The 24,553-nt window shown below is 36.2% G+C and overlaps 1 protein-coding gene across 1 annotated transcript in view; it reads right to left on the reverse strand.

Annotated features, from left to right (window-relative positions):
* LRP12 (LDL receptor related protein 12) overlaps nt 1-24,553 on the reverse strand; it is a 50,807-nt gene that overhangs the window by 16,200 nt on the left and 10,054 nt on the right. Inside the window, exon 2 of the mRNA XM_083881118.1 lies at nt 5,652-5,708. Within this exon, the coding sequence (XP_083737244.1) occupies nt 5,652-5,708 (57 nt within the window). The remainder of the gene's footprint in view (nt 1-5,651; nt 5,709-24,553) is intronic.

The following is a 24,553-nucleotide window of genomic DNA, read 5'->3' on the forward strand; positions in this document are numbered from 1 at the left end:
TTGAACAAAAGAACTATTACAAATAAGGAAGCTCTTCCAGTCTGATCGTCAAAAGCTTTTAGAATTCCTACTTGATTAAAATAGCCAATCAGAACAGATGAATAAACAAACATGATGAAGAATGAACTGTATTTATTACAGTGGAAAAGTTGTAATAATGTAATTTGTGGACAGGTTATTTTTTTCTATTTTTATATGCAATCAAGCTTTTAAGATAATTTTGCAATAATATAGGGATCTGAAATTATAAAATGTTATAATCTTAAATTATTATTACTTTAAAGAATTTCTATATGGCATACCAAATACACTTTAAAATATGTTTTAGAAAGACTTAAAGACAAAAATATTGATGTACATCTGAATTTTCTATATTAACTTATAATACCACAGCAAAAATAAAACTCAGGAAATTTTTTATTTTCCTGTGTATCTGTAAGAGAATAATGCTTTAAACATTAGGACACAGAAGCTGCTGTAATAATACTAGGATGAAAGTCACAAATACAGAAAGGTACTATTTCATTTGAATATGCAATCATTCACTTTCTTTTTAATTTTTGAGCAAACCCTATAGGTGGTGCTCTAACACCATGATAATTTGGAACACAGCTCCTGTGTTAATGATCTTTTGATACTTAACATTTGTTCAGGCAATAAATGTAAGGACTACAAAGAAAAGCTGGTTATTCAGTTGTTAAAGTAAAATAGCGGTTTAAACAAAAACCAAAAAACATACAGAACAAAAACATGCAAAAAAGTAGAAGAATGCCTAAGATACTTTGTACCAAGCTTGCAAATGCTGGCAACAATTCCACATGCTACTTGGTTACTACTGAAATAGTCCCCAGTTTCAAAAAAGTTGCTTGAAAGTGAAATTAACACTACCTGCTATCAGATATTTCCAAACTGACAGACAAAATTTTGTCACTGAGAACCTCTAAAGAAGCTATTAAGTTTACCTGACAAAGGAAACTTTGCACTAAAATACATAAAACCCAATCCATTCATCATGGGTTTGTTCAGTTTTACAGAGTTCACCTCCAAAAATGTTAGATGCTACAGCCCAGTAGCAGTACAAAGAGTAATATATTTGCACACAAATATGAATGGAAGAAATTCCGCATGAAAATCCTGTATAGCCAAGGTAGTGCTTTCAGAGCACATGAAAGCTTCCAGTTTTACTCAAACTCAGTATTTTTTATCCTTTGCAGAACCAACCTTATCCCTGTAATTTCTACATTCTTTTATTAAGGTGTCTTTTCTCTGTTTCCAGTAAAGCTCACACTACAGAACTGAGAGCAAAAGATAACCATTCCCCAATATGGGGAGAGAGAAGCAGACTATGGAGGGCACGAGGAAGCAGGAATGAGCTCCAGCACAATAATACAGGGTGAACAAAACTGTACAAGTGCTGTAGAAAAGACAACACTGAAGAAAGTATTCACGTGACAAAGTGGGGATTCAAAAAAAAAAAAAGGGAATGGACTTGAAAAGCGAATTACAGCTTTCTTAACTTCAAGTTTGCTAGATGAGCTCAACACACCTGCATACTTGATATGTATTCATGCACTAAAAATCTCTTCCTTATAACTCAGGAGACAACAGAAATTTCCTGTTTGCTTAAAGAAGCAAGATATATCTATAAAGATCAAGATCAACTGTGCAGAAGCTGTACTTCAGAAGTGGCGTCTTTTTGAGAGAGAATAATTTCTCAGAGATTTTTAAAATCACAGATAACCTTTTGAAATAGAACAGCTTTAAAGGGAATATACTTTATAAAAACAATAGCAAGCCTTTAAAATCAGTAGACTAACTGGAATGTTTCTCCTACACCTTTATAGACTATAATGCACCATGCATTTTATTCATGCATTTGTAAACATGCAGAATGTAAGCAACATTATGAAAGATATGGGATAAAAAAGAATCCAACTGGCAGCATGTAAAACAGAAATTCATCAATAGAGGCAAACATCCTTACTTTAAGTTGAAGAAAATTTGGACTTCTAATCTCAATTGCTAGCTGCCCTATAAGCATTTGTCATATAGGTCAGTTGTGTCTAGGACAACTTAAAATTACAGGAAAACTGATTAGGTTTAGAATAATTTATTTAAAGTATTAAAAATACATAAGAGAACAGCAAAATAAAAATTAGACGAGCCAGGATAAAAGGAAATGAGTCTGCAACCAAGGCAGAAGCAGGGAAGAAACTGAGAAGGTTGCTTTGTAGAGAAGCAAAGACACCCAGTGATGCATGCCCAAGATGTTCTCAAATCTCATGCTAGTGGCTGTAGTATTTGAAGGAAGGAACAAATTCCTCTTGCACAACCATTTCTACGTCAATATTGTGTCTGCTTACATTCCCTTCAGTGCCCTTGTATTCTTTGGCACAATTCTGCTCATCCATCTCCTACCTGTTTCGAACTCTTTCATAACCTTTATTCTATTAAAATCTATTTGCAATTCTACTTGTTATTCTGATATAACTGTTCAGTAAATTGCAATACTGCAATTAGGAGTGAGGATGTTTCATATATTACAGTGTAAAATAATGGTCAAAAGAGCTTGCACATAATTTTCTGTTGTATATAGATTTTCCTGTTTCTTTAAAAAACAGACACAACACTTTTTCTTATTTCCTTCTTCCTGAAATTTGTTTATAATCCCACATTACAGAACATTATAGTAAACTACAGGATATTGACCAGTAAACAGAAGAAAGCCAATTAAAGGTTTACTGTACTGAATTCAACTACCAAGTTATAACAATAAAATAAGAAACCTGTGCAAAAATTCTGAAGCAAGATCTAGAGAAGTAAAGTACCTGTAGTAAGAGTGAACAACATGTCAAGGAAAAAAGTCACTTCAGAAAAGCAGGGAGAGGGAGATTAGGGATTTATCTTCACAGTAATGCCAGGAGATTAGTTGAAAAGATAAAAGAATTAGCTTTCAATGTGAACCACAGGATGATAAGGTATGCATTATATTGGACATGGTAAGGACATGAATGCAGCTGGATAAATGATCTGAAGGTGTTTAAAACAGCTTAAAGTAAAAAGAGAATAATGTTGTGATAAAGTCTAAACTGTGAACAGGGAGGATAATTATTGCATTGTAACTCTCAGGAGCCACTGAAAGTCTTATGTGGAGAACTACAGGGGAAGAAGGCATAGGAATCTTTGCCTCCAGGCCAAGCCAAAAGGCTTTAATTTAAAATGCCCTTTGCTCTGCAATACAGAGATATATTCAGTTAAAAATCACTATCTATATCTATATCTATATATAAAACAGTGCTGCAGTTCTTTAAAATGCAGAGTGAGGGGTTGGGGAGATGGGGAATTAGTTTTGCAATTTTGACAATTATGGCTCAACATACCTCAAAGACAGACCTGAAAATATTTCTTAACTCTTTAGATTTGAAAGGCATAAACACTTGTTCTGTAGTGATAGCTTATAAGCAAAGAGACAACATTCCACTAATTGCTGCTGGCAGAAAAAGCATGCCCATATATTAGAGGGGTACCTGTAACTTGGCAATATAATATACAGCAGAAGCATAAATACCAAAGGCCACAGAGGTCTGTGCTATTAAAACGTAATTTAGTAAGGCAGGTCATGTAGTCTTACAGCAGCAGCATGACAGGAAATCTACCATAAAGACAAAAATTTCCTCTTAAATCCCATCTCCGTACAACTTTCCAAAAAAATCGCTTGCTTGGTTTCAGCACCAAGTGAAAGTTGGATGTAGAAAGATTAAAGGCCAGATGTCTTTGGTTCTATTTTACAGAAACACTGCTTAAAATTGTTCTGCTAAATAAAGCTACCTGGGTATGCTTGATGAAACATAACCTGCAAGTTCAAAAATATTTCTGGGAGACCCAATTTATTTAAAAGGAACTAAAAAAATAATTTATCACCATCTTGGGCTATACACTTAAAATTTAAGCTGTATATACAAAGAGCAGTAAGGGAAATGCTACTGGGTCAGTCTATATGCTTTCTTCAGGTTGTCCTTAACAGATCACTCCTTCCCCATTACCTCGAAATTCCCCAGTGAAAAACTTGCATTTTGTATTAAAAAAGAAACTTAGAAGTACAAATTTATTTTTTTCCTATCTGGAAAGCTATTTAAAAACACAAGAGCATCAGAGATACCTTTTTTGTTGGTTTTGTTTTGTTGTTTTTCTTATTTTTTATTTCTGAATGGATCTTTCTTGTCAGTATTTAAAGTTCTATCTCCCATCTGCTGTTATCTTGAGTACAAAGTACGTGGTGTTCTGCTCTTCCTGGCACTGTCTATTCAAGCATGCTGGCCAAAGTACTGGAAGCAGAGTCAAAAATTCCATCCACCTCTTGCCCAGCAGATGCTTTTCTGCCTGTATTGTGACCTGTGACACAACCCTTGCAGTAAACAAAGGCATGAGGGGTTGTTAAAACATTCCCTGAAAGCTACATAGCGAGATTTTAGTTTGATTTAGTGTCCAGCAATAATTGCTCCAAGAGGGGAAAGTAGCTATGTTGACATTTATAATTTACAGTGTGCCATAAATGTAGTATATATGATACTTGGTGCACCAGTACTGTTAAAAAGCATCTTCATGATGCAGCACAAGAATGGGTAAGAAAGATCTTCTATAAATAGACTTTTAACAGTCCTTGAGTGGTGAACAAAAAAGAGGAAATAGAAACCAGTAGGTGTAACAGAGACCACTGCCCATAAATTTATCCAAAACCTCAACCATACATATTGCAATGTAATGTTTAAAGCAATACTGCAAGGATAACTACAGTGAGACATACAAGCTGTTCTCAAAAAGGACAACTTTGCGTTTTGACTCTTCTCTTAGGCAAAGGGGGTGTGAAAATCAGTTTGAATTCTAGGGATTAGAGGCAGTTTTCCTAGGAAAGAACCAGGCTTGTATTCTGCTACCTGCTGAGGAGCCTTATCTCCCCATTTGCACAAATTCTGGGTATCTGTATGATAAACCACACCCAGCAGCTGCTGACACTGCACAGCGTCTGAAGAACAAAGCCTGTACACCTCAATGGCCACTCAAGTCCCACCACTAACACACAAAAGACCCGACTGTGGCTGCTGCCCAGAAGGGGCCTAAAACTGACTTATTGGAAGAGAGCACAGTGTGTGCTGCTTTTATACCCCACATTCTCCCAGCATCTCATCAGTTTCTGAGTTCTATTTTTTTGCTTGTATTAAGGAAACTGTGCAGTCAAGTATAGTGTCGTTCAGTTAAATCTAATCAGGTGAAACGCATAACTCTTGGATTTATGTTATTTGATACTAGCAGTGTCCAAAATTACATTTCAGTAAATTTCATTTCACAAAAACTTTACTGTGGAAAGAAAATATCAATTCAACTTAAACCAACTTTTCTCTTAGTTCAATGTTTGTATGGAAAAATAATTAAGCAGTCCACTTAGAAAGGCATAATCTGTTCATGAGCATGCAGGTATCAGTTTTATCTTATGAGAATTTTTCCATGTTCCAGTTGCTTCATTCCTTATTACATGCTGCAAAAGGCAGTAATAATTTTTATAGCCAAATATCTCTTCATAAGATACCAGGTGGCTTTCAATATTTACTATTTAAGTCATGCATGAAATTTAAACATTACAAAAAATGACTTACCCGTTGACACTCCTGAAATATGCACATTTTCAGAATGTTCTGCAAGAGCACCATTTCCTAAAATTAAACATAATGAATAAGCTAATTTCCAAGATAAAATTTGTAAAAATTCTTCAGATACCTTTTTTACAGAACAGAACGAACAAACCTGAAGTTATTTTAATTAATATTAAACATGAAAGGTCCTACATAAGTTTTATCATAAATTAAAGAAAAAACTAGAGAAAAGTTACCATACAATTAAAAATCCCCCCACTCAAGCCTTGTTGGTTTACTAGGAACAAGGAGATATACTAGGAACTTAAGGAATAAGCAGAGACTGATACTGTCAGTTTTGAGAAACTTTATGCATGTTAGATGGTAGACTCTGTATTTTGCATCAAGTGCTATTTTATTTTCAAGAAAGGTCAGTTTCAGTGCATCTTCCCCATCTCCTTCTGAAGCAAGATTTGTAAGTAAATGCTATGCAAATAAAGACATCGAGGGGACTACACTCATCTATTTCAGAAACACTGCAGCCTATACCCTTTATCCAGCTTAGATGCAGCAGGGAACCAGCTCCCTTGAGAGTAACTCCCCACCAATGTTCATTAAAACAAACTAGACTTGCCAAGGTGAACAAGATTCATGTGGTCATCAAGAGTAAGAGACCACAAAAATGTTATCCCTCCAAACTCCATACTACTTTATACTCTCCAAGGTAAAAGAAGTCTGCTAAAGCCAACACGTTTGCTGGCAGGTGGCAGTCCTGGTACGTGATGTGGCACATCAAATTGTATTTGTGTGTATTTCACCCCTCCTTTATCCGTCATTTTTTCCTTTAACCTTTACAATAAATTTTTAGTAAAATCTTTCAGAAATTTTAGGAGTAAAGAGCATACTTTGATACATAAGCTCCTTTGAACATAGGCAGTGAATCTAAAATGTAAAATAAGCAAATAATAAAATAAGCAAATCCCAAAACCACAACTCTTAATCCTTCTAAGTTTTGTAATATTGAAGATTTCCCACATCAGATTTTCATGCATATGGTATTAGTTGTTCTACCAGTGCTGCAATGTCAGCACTACTGGGTAGTACTGGGTACTACTATATCTGGGTAACACGAACCTTAAATATATGAAGAAAACACAGATTCCTTTTATACCAATTTAAAGATTGTTATGAGTTTACCAAGAACAGAGTATACCTAAGCCAGCACCTCAGGGCTCCTCTGTACAGGGATTACACATAAGATGTTTCAGAAATTGCTCCCAGGGTTGACACCAGCAAACTTTAATTTTTACCTTCTTAAAGACACAATACAGTTAGAAACCTGATTATCAGAATTTGTAGAAAAATAGCACGTTTAATTATTTTTTAAAATTAAATTCCTTGGCTCTTCAAAGTGCCACATTTCCCACCCTATTTTCAAAGTACTAATTTCACTGCATATATTTACATACCAAGTTGCTTTGTCTCAGTTATTAAAAAAATTCCACACTGCAACAATTCTCCTCAATGTTCAAAACACTGGAGTATTTTTAAAACAAAAGCTATTTCAAGTACTGTGCTAGTGAGCAACTATTTTTCAATTAAATTATTTTCAAAGTAAAATATACACCCAAGTTTTAAAAACCTGTTCTCCAAATAATTTCTCCACTTTGCATATCACTGACATACCAAGGGATGTTGCCACTCTAATTTTGTGTGTATGGTAACACTTAGATCTCAATTTACAACATAAACATCTTTGCTGGAAAATGATTTTACTTGTAACTAATTCTATAGAAGCACATTTCTGATTGCTTTGTTTTCAATTATTTCCATCAGCATAAAGAAAACATCAACACATTTCAAGACCTCGTCTAACCTAAAAATAACTTACTGACATTTCATCTTTCAAATACACCAGGGATTATTCACATTTTACTTGTAAAATGGGGCAGTAGCACATACAGCTGTATCTGTAGTCATTATTGAACACTGAAAACAAATATCATGACAAAAAGAAGGAACTCACAAACATCTAGCAATATGAAAAACCCAGAAGTAATTACATTGAAGACAGTCAGTATCTGAGCACTCCATTGATGCTCCTGGAATCGGAATTCCTGACAAGCTGCCTGTACATAAAGACCAGTAAAACAAAAACCCCAGAATACTAATGAAATCAGCTCTGATAAAAATACAACAAAACACAAAAAGACTGACATAACACTGAAGTGAGGGAAAACAAAGCAAAGTGTATATATATCAAAGATTGACAAAAACTATAAATCAGTAATAATGAGAAGCATACTAAAATGGAACTTGCATACAAATCCTGTATGTGTTGACTCAGAATTAATGGGTTAAGAAAATTTAAGCCAATACCTAAAGACAGAACACTTGAATATTTTCCCTCTAAATATGCCTTACCATCTAACAATTAATCTCTCAAGATAAAGCGACGTCAGATTTATTGTCAAACTAAGTTCAGTGATTAGTCAGAAGTGGCACTAATGCGTGATGATGATGCCTAAATTCAGATCCAAGTACTACAGTATCAAAATAAGGTCTTTTTATAAAAATAAACTCCCAATACATTAAAGATGAGAAATATCTCAGATTATTACTTCCTCTTTTATAGAAAACTGTCATTGAAAAAGAGTGTGTTCAGATGCCACTTAAGTGTTACTAACTGCTGACACCTTTATGAAATTTTTAGGCAACTATCCTTATATGATCTCAACAAATAATCAGAGGGTTCCATATAAAGTTAGCCTACTAGAGGATCAATATAACAGATAACAGATCAGTAATTTCCATTAAGATGTGGGAACATAATTATCTTTGAAATTCCTGCTAGTCTATTTAACACAGCAGAATATGAAAATGTAAAATGAAATTTCTTAGGTCACCAGTAAGTTTTATTATTTCTTTATGTCCTAAAGAAATATTTACTATTTATCCCTATTCCAGCCTGAAGTTTTAAACTGACACAGGTGTCACCTAACAAAACTTAGCACTGGGCTTGTCTGTATGAGTTACAGGAGTGAGAGAGCAGTGGAAGTTACACACCAAGAAGCTCCTGTCTTCTGTGCTGCCTGTGAGAAATCAGGATTTTTTTTTTTTTTTAAACCAACATCTTCCATCATTATTTTTTTCTGGTGACTTTTGAAAGGAATCACTTGTGTAACCAGGGCTATACCCATCTTCTTCATGTCCTTTTATAAACAATTTGTACAGATGCAAACTGGGAATGTATGTCAACTTTAGCCCTGCAGCTTAAGATGTGGTCAGCAACTACACATAAGTTAAAAAATTCAAATGGACAAGGATCAAGATAAAATCAAGCATTTAATATGCTTTTTCTAAACAAAACAAAATAAATTCATAAATAGAATATGAGATTTTAAACTACTGGTAACCTATTGGTTAAGCGAAAGTATGGAAAGTGCTTTTAATGGTTTTTTACTGAGGTGCAGGAGTTTGTTGTCACCATTCATGGTAGTATCTCTAAAGATTGCTTGACTTCAATACAAAAAACCCACCCAACTGGTTACTAAATGAGATGGACTTTTGATACAATGTTTTACATCATGTAACAACCTCTAACTTTCAAGGTTCCTTTTTGTCTTCAACAAATTCGAAAACCTCCCAAGTGTTTAAAGGAAGAATGGTTGTGTTCAAAGTTGTTCACCCATTCTTACAGATGTACCAAAAAATTCTATTTTACTTTCACAGCACAAAGCCAGACCTTTTCACCTCCATCACATTTTTCTGTTCCACTCAAATCCTCTGGGCTGCAATGCCACATCATCTAAGGAGCAGGCAGAGACAGACAAGTAGTTCCACAGACACTCGAATGAATTCCTTTTGATTCATGTCTCACAGTTGACCAGCCACAGAAGCAAGATGACACTAGGCCTGCCTTCAGGTTTGCTAGCAGTTGGAGAATTTCTCCCCTACAAATCCATATGAAACTACGGTAAACATCGCACACCCCATCCAGAAAATCCTGACACTGTCACAGCATCAGTTTCCAATATCCTGGTCCAAGACTCCTATACATAATCAGGAGAGGTGAACAGAACTAGACAAAAGATAAAACCCATAGGCTTGGAAGGTATTTGACCCACTAACTACCTCTGAATTTCATCACAGACAGGAGATTAAATACAGGCCAGGGGAGTGGGCTGGCAACAAAGAAAATGTGGCAGCAGCAAACACTTCAACTAAAGAGCAAAGGAAAAGAATGCTTTCACACTTGAAATACATGACTTGTTTGGGAAAATCACCTGCCAAGTTCTATATACTTGAAACCCAGACAGCAGCAGTGATGCAGCAGCCTTCATTTCAGGATGTTACACCCCCATATCCATCCTTCCCCATGGCCTATGCAGCACAGCTCTCTCAAAATGGGATGAGTATTGGATTCAAAGGATTATGTGCATCTAACTTCAGAGCATAAAACTAAGACTACTACAATCCTGATATGAGCTACTCTCCTTTGACTTTTACCCAAATTCATGCATTTACAACAGAGCACAGCCAAACAGACCCTTACTTATCTCCATCCTCCAATAACTGTGTGTCCCTTAGTCAAAATATTCAGATTAAACAAGACAACCTTGTACTCTCCAGATTATATAAATAAATATAAATTATATATATATGTATATGTATATATATATATATGAACTTGAAGGCTTCAGACAAAGAAAAAGTTTACCTAAATGGTGATATATTTGAGGCAGCAAATAAGAACTCTTAAATGAAGCCATTTTGATTTCAAAATGACTAAAATTAGTAATACTAATCTAATACACTGAAATGATAAATACTGCAAAAGTACACACAAAGATCTGGTACATGCAACTTTGTACACTGTGACTGTAAAATCAAACTCTCTAACTTAAGTTTGAAAAAACATCATGTATCTTGAGACTCAGTTAAATCCAGATTGTGTTTTACAGAAAATTGATTGTTGAAATGAAAAAAAAATAAAATAATAAAAAAAATCATGGTAGCAGAGGCTATTTAAGTCACCTTTATTTCTGCTGTTACACTAAGTAGTTACTGTCCACAAAGAAAAATCACACCCACCTATCTCCATTGAAGCTAAATTCTTCGGTATCAAGATTAAGCCTGTGCCATTATCCTCAACAGCCAAATTACAACCCCCTATAAATAGAACTGTACAAATTGAAGAAGTGCTGCAACTGAATGACTATGAAGAGAGCTTTTTCTAAACTACCTTGAGTTAAAAGGTGCTGTGGTGCATAATGAATGCTACATAAGCAGACTGGACAGGATATTTTTCTTGAACCACAATTATCAAAGGCAAGAGATCCAACAACAGTTCCTGCATATATTGTGTTTCTAAACACCCTTTATCGTGGTATGTGTTCAACTTGCTTTACTTTAGGCAATGTATTCCATGACCAAACATCCTTTCTTCATCCTACTCCCAAAATTCCTTCCCACCCTGTACCTTACAAACCTGCCTCTTGTCACCTGAAGTTACCTTGCATTATTCTTTAACAAGTTTTGCTTCTAACTGACCGGAACACAGGTACTGTATGTTTTCAGGAATGAATTGGTGATGCTTTCCATATCACATATAGTCACTAAAAAGCCACTTAGCAATGGTACTTTGACTACTGAGTTAAAAAATAAAAACAACCTTCTTCATCTAAAAATATGGGAGTTGGAAAAATCCATGATGCCTCTGCAATATTGCATCAGGCTTCCTGGAAATGACCCTTTTTGATGGCACGTTTTGTGACAGCCCCAGCCAGTGGCCTATTTCCTGCAAACACCTAAGCACAGCAGTGCAGAACCAAGGTTCTACTGAAGATGCCGTGTCCCACTGAACCACAGTCAGACTCCTCTGCCAAGCCTGTGGGAGAGAAGTGCAAAGGCCACTGCCTGCCCACCACGCCTATGGTTAATCCATGGTTATGATGTTACAGCTCAGAACAGGGCATGTGGGAGATCAACAGAAAAACAAGTACTACTACTCTTCTTCAGATAAACTAGATGGTCTATAAAGGTTCCTTCCAACACAAACCATTCTATGATTAAAGCATTAGTTCAGTATGGAACCCAAAATACTGTGTTGAATTATTTACTTGTAGGCCACCTACAGTTCATGAGCCAAAAAATAAATAATTTAGGAGCCTTCTCAGTCTTTTGACTCATCATTTACACCCTCATCTCTTGGACACTTTTCCTGTATCTGTTAAACTATTGTGCATTTAGAATAAAATGCATTAGCTGCAGGAATTTAAAGCTGTAACCACAGCCAAGACCTACACATGCACAGGTATATGGCCACTGCTGCCAAGCTCTCCTGCACTGCAGAAGGATCAGTATTCAGTGTACTGAGAGTACCATCTGGAAGAAACACTTTCTGTAATCTCAGGTGGACATGGGCATGCAAAAAGGACTAGACATGTTTCTTCCTCATTTATAATTTAGTCTCTAAAATTATGGTTCCTCTGGTAGTTTATTTTCTATTTGTCCGCCTCGTGTTCTCCAACCACTGCTAAATCAAACTACAGAAATTCAAATCTTCCCTTTCTCAGAAGACAGAAGAGCTGCACGTACACTTCAAATTACATGAGTGAAGGAACTGAAAGTGAAGCAAACAGTGGAGAAAAATGAAAAAGAAAAACAAAAAAGAGCAGTCTAATAGTTTGAAACTCACCCTCCCAGAACAGTCCGTGAAATAGGGAGTTACTGCTACACGGAATGCTTCAAATTAAGGTGCAGCCGAGCTCAGAACACGCAGTCCACTGAAGCCAGGCAACCATTTGTAGTATCTCCATATCCAGTAAAAAAGCAAAGCAGCAGTATCATTCCCAAATTTCTACAATACCAGTCCCAGCCTTTACAGATACCACCATTTTACTATTTTCTGCCTTCTGACAGCTTAGTTTGCAATCACTACATCTTTTCTATTAGAGACACGCATGAAATAAAGTTAGTTTGTGCACCAGTATGTATTTGAAAAAGACCCACAAACCACAGCAATCTCATTATTTTCCTGTCTTCACTGGTTTTTTTTTACATAATATATTACACTTTGACCAGTAGTTTTTGTGCTACACCCAGCTGCTGCTTACCTCCTTGACAAAGGGCAACATGCAACACATGACAAAAGGCAAATGAAAAAGCAGCATGAGAAAGGATGATACTGACTTTTAGGCATTAACTGATCAATAATCACTGTAGCTGCAGAATCCCTGGAAGAGTCATTGACAAATTTTGTATTATTTATTTTTAAATCAACAGTTTGGCATTAACTCGTTAAGTTCACTTTTTTTTCTTATTTCCTTAGGTTTAAGTACTGGAGTCATCAGAATTTTAGTTGATCATTTGTAAATCAGACGTAAAATGAGCAGCAAGATGCAAAGTATCCTTTATGTGAGGAACAGATTAAACAACCATTAATTTAAATATAAAATCAAACATGCAGAAACACAGAAACACTGAGAGAAAGCCTCACTGCCATACTGGCATCAATCAGAATTTTCTACTAAAGGCAAGCAGAGCAACAGTGACAACCTTTATTCCAAATTCCAGTAACAGAAGAACATCTGCTACAAAGAGGATACAGTTAATATCTCTAAAATGTCAAACAGTGAAAGCCAATGTTCACGTGAATTGAAAAAGTGTTGTATATGCAAACACTACAATAGCATGGATAATTTCTTTAATTGAGAATAAAAATGATTAACAGATGAAACTATACTGAAACAGTGGGTTATTTAAATGTTTAACAATACAAAAGCTAGAAATAACCACATAAAATTTCACTGTAAAGGCAGATAAAGCACAGAATTTGTTTACAATACTCAATGCTGTTATTTTATGTGGCACCATTTTTATTTTAGACCAACTTTGATGCAACTTTATTCAGTAAACTAAAAGAAAAACCTAACAATTCTGCAAAGGAATAATTTTATGTAGGTTTTAGATTTCTTTATTTACCTTTTACAATAAGTATCTACCATTTTGTGCTTAATCAATTATTCTTGTGTATAAAATAATGGGTATGGTGCTACTGAAAGTCTGCACTGCATACTCAAAACTTGTCTAACACTGTTTTCTTGTAATCACTGTCTCACACTGTCCTTTCCTTCTCTCAGCAGGACTTTGTGCACAAAATGTAGGTTCATGACACTTTTGAAAAACAAGTCTTTATTCATTTCTTGGTGAATAAATCAGCCATGAACCTTCCAAATCCACATTTTCTCTAAAAAAGTTAAACTCAGAAGTTCATCAGTACTTGGGTGATCAGAGGGCTGGAGCAGCTCTCCTGTGAGGAAAAGCTGAGCACTGTGGTTATTCAGCTGTGGTTATTCCCGGGCCTAACGGGGGGCCTACAGGAGAGCTGGAGAGGGCCTGTAGTGACAGGACAAGGGGTAAGGACTACACTGAAAAAAAGCAGGTTTAGTTTGGATACCAGGAGGGAATTCTTCACTGTGAGGCTGGTGAGGAACAGAGAAGTTTTCTACCTGTAGAAATGCCCCACCCCTGGAACTGGTCAGGGTCATGTTCAGGGAGGCTTAGAGCGACCTGGTCTAGGAGAAGGTCCCCTGCCTACAGCAGGGGAGGGAGATGCTCCTTTAATAGCACAGGCCATTCTATGATGACATGATTTTATAATCTTGTAACACTGAATTAAAAATCTCCAAAGACAAATATCCTAATACTTCTACATTTCTTAGCATTGTAATTACCTCCGCACCTAAAAAAATCAGCATTCTTTCTTCAAAAATTGACTATCACAACCCATACTCTAAAAATCTAAGTTCACTACATCAGTGAATGCTTTGAGTTTACAAATTACAAATCTATTAGCTTCTCCACCAAAACATAATACATCCTTCACTCCTGATAGTTTTATGGTGTGAACTTGGGATTTGTCTACATTAGTAATTTATTTCAGGTAAGGGGCATGTTTCTGAATCTCTGATCTGCTCCACTTCCTGTGCTTTTGTACAAATTACACTGCGGCCTTGGAACCAGCAAACTGGATTCCTTTTAGAGCTCCTACTTGCAATGGGTACTGAGTTTTCTGGGCCATGCTAGACCTACTCCAAGAAAAACCTTTTAGAAGCATATATAGCACAAATTTATGTCTTCAGCATAACTTGTTTTTCTCCACAAGTCCCCTCTTGCCAGGCTGTGGGATGTACCAACACACAACCCAAGCATGTCCTCTGCACACTACAGCTCCAGTGCTGCCAGGGAGGCTCCACCTCAATTCCAGGAATAAGTTCAGCCTCCGCAGCCATTCAGTGTAAGCCACACTAGCTCTCATCCTGGGTTCATTAGGCGCTGCTTACACTATTCACTAATATTACATCAATTGTGAATGCCATTGCAACACACATAAAAAAATGTTTAAATTTCCCTATCCCTGAGATGTCAGGATAATACAGATTTGACACAGATGCTGCCAGCCAGATGACGCTGGAGTCTTAAAAGAGAGCCCACAGCATCATCCAGGACACATCAAGCAAACATTTGGAAGGTGCTGCAGTCCACAAATAATTCACATTCCTGAGCTTACTGTAAGTGTGACTTCCTACTTTCCACTCTTCCTTGTATTTTAAGCCTGCTATCATTAAAGTAAAATATTTTAAAGTAGAAGCTAAACTAATATGACTTAAGGAATTTTGTGTGAAAGTTTCAGAACAAAAAAACCCACAACAGTTAAAGCTTCTCAGCTGCTGTTTTAAAAGGCAGGGACAGAAAAGAAACTGACATTATTTTTTATTCTCAGTCAAAAATTCCACAAACTATTTATAGACAGCTCTAATATACTTGGCAGCAAGCAGTGGAAATTGGAAATCTAGCAGAGACACTGGCTCAGCTTCAACAAGATTCCTGATTTTAAGCACATAAGTAGTTCTATTCATGTCACACCCTACAATTCTGCCCAGCCAGGTATTAAGGAGGTTACCTGACTGACCACTGCCTGACGGTTGTACATGTTCTCATGTGGTAATCTCATGCAGCATTTCACATTAGACAGAGAGCAGAAAAAAAAATAGATTACTAAACCAAAATTAAATAATTAAAACTACAGCTAAATCTCAACTTAAAAAAAAATAAAAAATCAGGAAATCAGAGGAAAAGGGAGAAGATCCAAAACTAGCAGGGGAAGCAAGAGAGACTATATTGCCTACCCATCCTTAAATGAGCTGTGTCCTTTATGAGGCTTAGAAATCTATTCTTAACTGATTACACCCTATCAATAATCTGAAACTAACACTTTGCCCTCTTATTTGGAAACTTCCACTGGTATACCACTAAAAAAACTATAAAACCCCTAAGTTTCTAGCTATTTTAAATAGCTTTGTTTAAAGTACTAAAACTCTTATTTTACGAAAGAACTGCTCAGCCCATTTGTACGTGTTTGACTGTAGTAACCAACCTTTTCTGAAAGCCCATTTCAGAATTTTAAACTACGTCACATTTGAGAAGTGCCAGACTAGGGGAAAATTTTGATGTGTGGGCTGCACAGTGCTTATACATTAGAGGGAAGAGAATTGCCAATTTGATTCATACTCTTCACATACTTTGTACTTTTACCTACTGGTTTCTTTAAATAACTCTTGCAGTAAAAAAAATTGTTTTGTTTTTTCATCATGCTAAATTATTTCTCATCTTAATTCTTTGTAAGTACAGGAGCAAATGTTAGCACACAACAACTTATATAGAGCTGGTGTGTTGTATTTCAAAAAATTAAACTCAAAATCATAACCAAACAAACAAGATTTCACTACTCTGTCACAAGTTAGATGGTATCAGCAGGACTTCATCAGGTCATATGTTCTTAAAATATAATAGTGCTGGTTATCTTCTTTTCCTCTCATGATTTGGGCCCATGCCATCGTGAAAAAGCGCTAACAGAAGAAATTAAATCATTATGCATAAATAATAACTGCAACCATCAAAAACCCACTATGAAGCTGAAGAAATGAAAATATAATCTGCTATTACTCCATTAATCTCTACCAGGAACCCACAAAACATCCAAGCTTCTGGTTCCAGAATGACTCAGATTTACAACTGATTATTTTTTCCAAAAAAGACTGAAATACTGTAGGAGTACTTGATATTGTAGGGTGGAGGAGAATCACGAGGGTTTTTGAAAAGAAGGAAAACACTGCTCTACTGCTGCACCTTTATTAGTGAGCCCACATCTCATGTGCCCAAAAAAAAAAAAAAAAAAAAAAAGGCCAAAGATACATCCAGAGAATAACGGTTTCAAAATTCAGAAAGCTCACTGGATTAATAAAGTTACAACATCTATTTTCTATTTATTTCAAGTCTTTGTTCAGCAGAAGGGCTACAATGTCACAATCCAGACAGAGATCAAGGAGGAAAGAAACTTCATGGTTCTGACTGAAGCAAAAATAGGGGATTGAGAAATCAAACTGCAATTTCCAGATCTGCTATATTCTTTTTGTAACACTGGCCAGAGCAAAACAGGGAATATTGGAGTCAGTGGTATAGTGCTGCTGAGCTTCAACTCCACCTTTATGACCGTAACAATAAAGTAGAATTAACTGCAACACATCCCAGCTGCATTCACTACAGTGACACAAGTGACTTGAAAGTAAACAGGTTACTGGGAAAGGCAGTAAAGCAACAGTACATTTACAACACATTTTGCACATACATCAAATATAAAAATCATAAAAACACTGCATGTTTACTGTATCTAGGAAAAATATCCTCATTTGAAAGATAAAACTGTGTTTTCTTTCCTTCTTGCTACTTATTACTAGAAATAAAACTTTGATTTTGGCAACTTTTTTATACTCTTTCATGTGTTTTGCTTTCTTTCTGATAGAATTAAAAAGCACTGTAGTGTTCCCAAGAAAACTTGTTTCCTTTAATGTACGAAAACAGTTCACAGAAACTATAGATCATGCAAAGACTTGTGCAGACTTGTTCATGCATAATGTGATGCACCTATTCACACTGAAACTGAACCTGAACCAAACGTCTGCCCAGCCACCTTCCCGTAACACAAGACAGTCTTGGTCCCTTGTTAATGCTTCACTGAACTAATTAAAGTGTAGAAGTTACCTTGCCTAGTGTAACCCTGCACCCATTCACAAGGATTGCAACAACACAGTGAAAGGCATAGCCAAAGGGGGAAAGAGCTCCTAAGGCAATGCACTTTTTTTGCCTGTCCCTTCAATGTCTGTGGAACAATGCTTTCTGTTAATCTCAGGCAAACAACCTTGTGCAAAATTAATTTCATTATTTATTACGAGCTATCTGATCTACTCTAGTTACAGCAGACAGAAGTGGAGGTGTCACCAAATTTCAGGGCAACCAAACATGTAGGTGCTTCTATTCTCGCTACTGAAAAAACATTGAATTGACACAGCTCTTACTCTAATGTCAGCAAGGAAATTTCAATTGCTATGATAGGAAAGGCTATTAATTAGCTGCACTAACTTTCTAGAATTGTCTAAACAATGCTATTTATTAAATATTCTCAGAACTTAGGAAGAATAAGAGATGAATCTGCTATATAACTTGCTGGTCATACTGCATTCCTCAAAATGCACTGTGAATCACAACAAGTCAAAAAAGACAAGACATGAATAGAAGACAGATTGCCTGCAAGACATGAAAATTATTTTACCCAGATTAGTAACTTCTTTAAATAAGAATCGGAACTTGAAATGGCTAAAGTATATTCCTAATGTCTGCAGATGTACTTGCATGGGTACACTCAGCACCCATGAAAGAATTCTGTGCATAGCAGCCTTGATATTTTTAGATTCTTTTGTTCAAACAGACTTGATTCATCAAAGCAAACAAATGATAAGAGAAATAGCCAATAAAATTTATAATTTAGTAAAAATTATTTTGTCTCCAGTGTTTTATGCAAAATCTATATTCCTCTTTGAGAAAACTGAACTACAGCTACTGCATTGATTCAAGTCACTGATTCCAAACAGGAAACTCCAGAGAGCCTCTTGAATATTTTAATAAAGTCTAGAAGCCATCTATATGTATTTATACAATTTTAAAGCCAATAGACAAATAGGTACATATTGCTAAGACCCAAATTCTCACCCTCTCTTGGAAAAGATCTTTTCCTTTTTTTCCTCCTTCCCTTCCATATTATCTGCTATGAATCCTGTGATTCTTGTCCTGCAAGGATAAAACTGGTGCTGTACCTCACACATTAGCATGACAACACCTGTTTTATTTCAAACACCATAGAGTATATTAAAAAATAAATTTTCAAAATAAATTTGTGATAATTTGGAGACTTCTTTACTTGGCTCATGATACAGTAACGTAACACTGCATGGCAATTTTTCCTGTAACAGTACAAATAAGCTTTTCTCATTATTATAGCTTTACTGTGTCAGGAACTGTACAAACAAGAAAAATAACTTTTGTTCCACAGAACTCATTCTTCTTAGAAAATGGGTATGATACATTTTTATCAGATAAAGGACAGTAAAAACAACACGCAATACATAAAACAATTGAAAATTTCAGCCCATCATGTTCCAAAACATAATCAAATGGCAGTGCTTTACAGGAAGTACAGACAGGTGGGGTTGAAGAAAGCACATATGATGACTTTGTGTTTCCTATGGACAGAACCACTGAGGCGGTGGGAAGCACAAAGGAAAGAAAGGTTAGGCATGAGTAATGTCCTTAAGTGATAAAGCTATTAGTACTAAAGGAACACAGCAGAACAACAGGAGAGTAAAACCAAGTGAAACAGAACTCTATTATTCTGTGCTAAAAACTATCTCCTCATTGTGCTTCACCTTCCCTCTCCTCCCCAAGTCACTGCAAAGAAAAGTACAAAATTCTAAGCACCAAAGGGAAAGGCTTGGCCCTTTCATGAAACATTTGGAAAGCCTGAATCACATTGATTGTCCTGGAAGTAGTAACAGAGACAAGAGATTATGTGAAAACTTTTAATACAATAATTGCAAGATAAGGACACTTAACATTAGCACCTTTATATGCATTGGAAACAAGTGCACTTCTGACAGCCAGAATACCATTTCTCATACTGCACAGGACTGCAGGGTACTACAGCCTCTTGCCATTGGGGGTTCCCAGTAGTTAGAAAAGATAAACACAATCTTCTGTTATCCATGACTACGAACATGAGTGTTGGATAGTACTGAGACTCCACAACTGCAAAATAAAGAAAAATAAAATCCTTTCTGTAGAGCTAGATAAGCATTTGACTAGACAGGCAGTTCAGCAGAGTACAGCACAACCTCAGGACAGCCATAGTGTATGTATGGTCGAAGAGAACACAATGGAGTCTGTTTCAAAACACTTATGTAATTTCCCACTATCAAATTACATCCCTGGGACTCACAAATAACCCTCGAAAAACTTTAAATGTGTTAAAGTAGACACACAAGTAATTTGCTATATGGATTCTGGCTTTGGCTTTTTACACAGCAAGTACTTGTCACAGAAACTAAAGGATCACAATTACTAACAGATGCCATAGTTTACAAATGAAGGCTTGTTTGTATGACCCAAAATGCGCTTTCTGTGCCTACTCTCAGTAGTCAGAAAAAAAAAGCCTAACATTTTATGGGTCACAAAATCCCGAATTTTATTATATTACAGTAGCTCTAAGCACTCAAGAATCTTTCGTTCATTTATCTAACATGAAATTTGAACTACATCCAGATTTCCTTCTTAAATATGCACAGATATTCCCAACTGTCTGTCAACTACATCCATGCAGTCCTGGGCAGCAGAACATAATTTCTATCAAAGTTCTTTGCAAGGAATTGGAAATATCTATAAAATTCATGATACATGTTTATCTCGGGATCAAATTAACTCAAATGTGGTGGTACATTGCACTCTGAATGTGCAATGTTTTAGATATGATTTCACTACTTCACTACTTCAAAAGAGCAAAGAGGTTTGCAGGAAGTTAGGTAGCTGAAATAGGCACATTTACAGAGGTGTGAGTTGGCCCACTCCCCCTCAATGTTACCAACTGAATGAAGAAGCCTATGGAGATGAATAACAAGGAAATAAGCTTCCTCCTCTCACTGAAATACAGCCATGCTTGGAACCATACCATCTCCCTCAGCTTCAGCACAGCCAGCAATGAGGCTGCCCATTTCTAATGCTCCTGTTCTCAGGCTCACCCACATGCCGGTCCCACCAGCAGAACCAGGGAAGGAGGTTCAGAGAAACTTGCACCCTGGGGTTGTGCACTGAGAAAACCAAAGAGCATCACACTGCAGTGCTCTGAAAAACCTTACCAAACCATCAGTTCCCCAGGGAGGGAAAAGCAGGCAGCTGAGAGTAAACACACACACACACACACACACACAGAGGCATTTGCTCTAGGACAGACTTCCAATGACAAATGCACAAACAGGAAGAGAGGTTTAAAGATAGTAGGAGGATGAACACCTTGGAGAACAGAATGCCATCTAACAGGTATTTCCAAAACCCTTATCACCATATACCCTTATATTCAAGTTTATAATTACCTTCCAGTATGCTATACCTAACACCTAATACACCTCATCTCTTTGACACAAGCTCTTCTGATCTATGCTTTTCTTGATCAAAAAACGCTCTCACTACTTGCTTACACAAGTCATTAAAACTTCCTAAGTATATTTTTAAACAACTTTTTCTTTCTGCAATCCAGCTTCTTAAGAAAAACTTATTTAAACATATGGGATAATACATAAAAAAATTCTCTCTGTGGAAAACCCTGACAAGAATCATTCTGATTAACACCAAATGACTGAAGGTCAAGTTACATCCAGTTCACAACCTCATCCCCCAAAACCCACTTCAGTTGTTTAATTTGAGCATATTCACTGTTACCCAACAACGTAACTACCAATTCAAGCTTCACTTCCTGTGGATCATTCAGTTGTGCACATCTGTTCCCACAACTCCCAAACGCTTTGGACTATTTCTACATCTGGGAAAACAGTAGCAGTACTAAAAAAACCACTTAATAAAAATTTAAAGAAAAAACTCCTACATTTATATATGTATTCCAACATAGAGGTTTCATTGTCCATTTGTTATTAAATATAACTAAATGTAATGGATTGTGAAACAGAATACAGTAATCCATGATAAAGAATATTCTACCTCTGCCCCAGAAGAAAATGTATCTGGTCTGAAGGAGCTCTTTAAGTGGCCGAAGCAGATCACCACTAAACCTCTTAAAGCAGTACATCCATTCCCTTAAACACAGCTGAAATATACAACAGACTGTTTCTAACGAGCAGAGGAGTGGAAATCAGCTGGTAGCAACATCTGTAAAACCAGACAAGGATAGGAGCTGGAGTTTTAAATAAAATAGAACAGATACTGCTCTGAAATTAGCCTATTTCCAATTCCACAACAAAAACTTGGCAATTGGGTATTTCCCAGAAGGATGCTGTTGGCCTTTAAATAATTTAGGACGACTCTTCATTCCCTATCTTCCCTCTGAGGGTGAGACTAATCTGCCTACACTGAGAATTGAGACTTCTCTGAAGACAAGTTGGGATCATTAAGTCACGCCCCTGTTGCCTCACATTCCTTTAATAAGCCTGTCTTTTCCCACACTGACTCTGCCTTAAATTACGCCGAACCAAGACTCCCCACTTCACTCGCATGGAATCAGTATCGGATCAGACACGTGGAGTAACAAATTCTATGCACGCACAACCATGAAACAGTTACTTATCTTCTGTGCCTCAGCTTCTACCTTGCTCAATATACTTAACTGGAATACTGTCAGTATTAGTCTACCTCAATAATTAAACCTCAGACAACAAAGAGATTTTAGGAGACTATGCAAAGAATATATTAAAACAAAAATATTTATTGAAAGTTTGCTATCAACCATGTCAAATCTTGGAGCACAATAAATTCAGAAACAAGGTTTGCATGCTTTTTGGAGCAAGCCTGTTTTTAAGAAGAAAGCCTAGTACCAGCAAGTCACCACTAAGTACATACATGCTCTTTTATAGAGAGATCACATATGAACTTAACAGCCAACTAGGGAAAGAAACAGCTGCCATTTGTTGGGACATTCAGATTCAACCTGTGTATGACTGAAAAAAAATGGTTTTTTGAAGAAAGGGATGAAGAATGTTTTGGAAAAAGAGCTAAGTGAAAAATACATTACTTTCTTATGTTAATACCATTTATCAAACTTGATAGGCAGTTGTATTCTTTTGGATGTAGCTTCTTTTCAGTGCACATGAAAAGCACCTTTGCATTGATGAAAGCAGATTATATCCCTTACAATTCCTTACTGGTAACTTTGCCTAATGAATAATAACAGTTTAAGGACACAATGATAATAGCTTAAGTCACAGTTTAAGGGCATTGGCTTTGCTGTGTGTTGGCTCTTTGAGAAATGAAAAGGGTATCTCTAGAAGAGGTTCAGTTCTGGAAAAGAAATATAAAGGAAGCCTGGAATATTTCATTGTACCAGAGTTTTCCATTCCTCATCTGCTATGGATGGTAGGTAGATACATGAACAACTTTCTAAAATTCGGGAGAATTTTCAAGTCGATAGAGATTACAAAACTGAAGAGCAAGGCTTATTTGTGATAAAGCAGATATTGTGAAGACAGCATACCTGCAAATTCTTACACTGTTTATACTTCACACTGATTGTTATCCACTTGACTATTTATTTGCTTTTCATTTCTGGATCATCTGCAGAAGTACTCAAGAGGCTCAGTACTGACAGTACATGGCAACTTTTAGATGGAATCTGCCATTATCAGTCAGGGCACCAAGACAACGTGATTTCTCAAGACATTTTCGTATTCACCTGAAGTATTTTAGCTGGTTCAGTCCCCAGAAGGTAACTGGTTAGGCTTGCTGGCTAAAGGCAACCACACAGATGGCATTTCTGTTGGCCTTTATCCTCATCACTGTAGAGGTGTCACAAATGCACATTTTGGTTTTCTTTAAATAATCATGGATCATGCTACAACAGGTGATGCTTTATTCTGCTTCTAAAAGGTTCTAAGGCTCCAACAGCTATAGCTTTCCTTTTTAGGAAATGTAGCTGGAAGAGGAAAAGAGGTAAATTAGGCTTCAATGCATTAATTCAGCTGTAAAATAAAGGGTAAAAAAATACTTTAATTTTACATACGTTTCACTCTATTAAAAGCCAATCTGATAACAAAATTCAGCACTTGCTCCTACAGCCTTTTTAAAGGGAGGCACTGAATTTTAAAATAGCAAAAAATGTGGCACAGCATGGTGACAAGTACAAGATCAATGTCAGACATAATGCCTACATATTCAAATTCCTATTTATCTGCCTTTATATAATGAAGTATATTGCTAATTTAAGTACATATCCTTCCTGCTTAAGAGCAGATTTCCAGATATAGGGAGAAAAGCATTCCCAGGACAATGGAACCCCATAAAGTGCAAACCAAACTCTGATTACCTGTCTAAATAAAAATAAAATATCAAGATACTTCCAAAAAAACATCAAAGTACAATGTATTTCAGTACAGGCATGAAGGAGTTGCTTAGTAAGAATCTAACACCATGATCCTTATGTTCATAGCAGTAATTTATACACCACATTCAACAATTTAAGTTTAAAGCTAGTTAGACCTCTTTCCTATTACAGTAACTCATCTCCCTCCAAAAAAAAAAAATTTTGGACGTGATCATTTCAGTTGAGCAATACGCAAACCTGAGAAACTGCATGTTTATTTCAAATTAGGTGCTTTGAGTACTTTATTGGCTCCCAAATGCACAGTATGGTCTGTAAAACCTCAGATTAAAATTTTAAATTCAGCTTTATTTTAATCATCAATCATTTCTGAAAGCTTTTGCATTTTATGCTGAATTCCTTCATGACCAACACTTTAAACTGCTATCTCAGACTT

The sequence above is a fragment of the Zosterops lateralis genome (assembly GCF_965231275.1).
Source record: "Zosterops lateralis genome assembly, chromosome: 1".
Lineage (NCBI taxonomy): Eukaryota > Metazoa > Chordata > Aves > Passeriformes > Zosteropidae > Zosterops > Zosterops lateralis.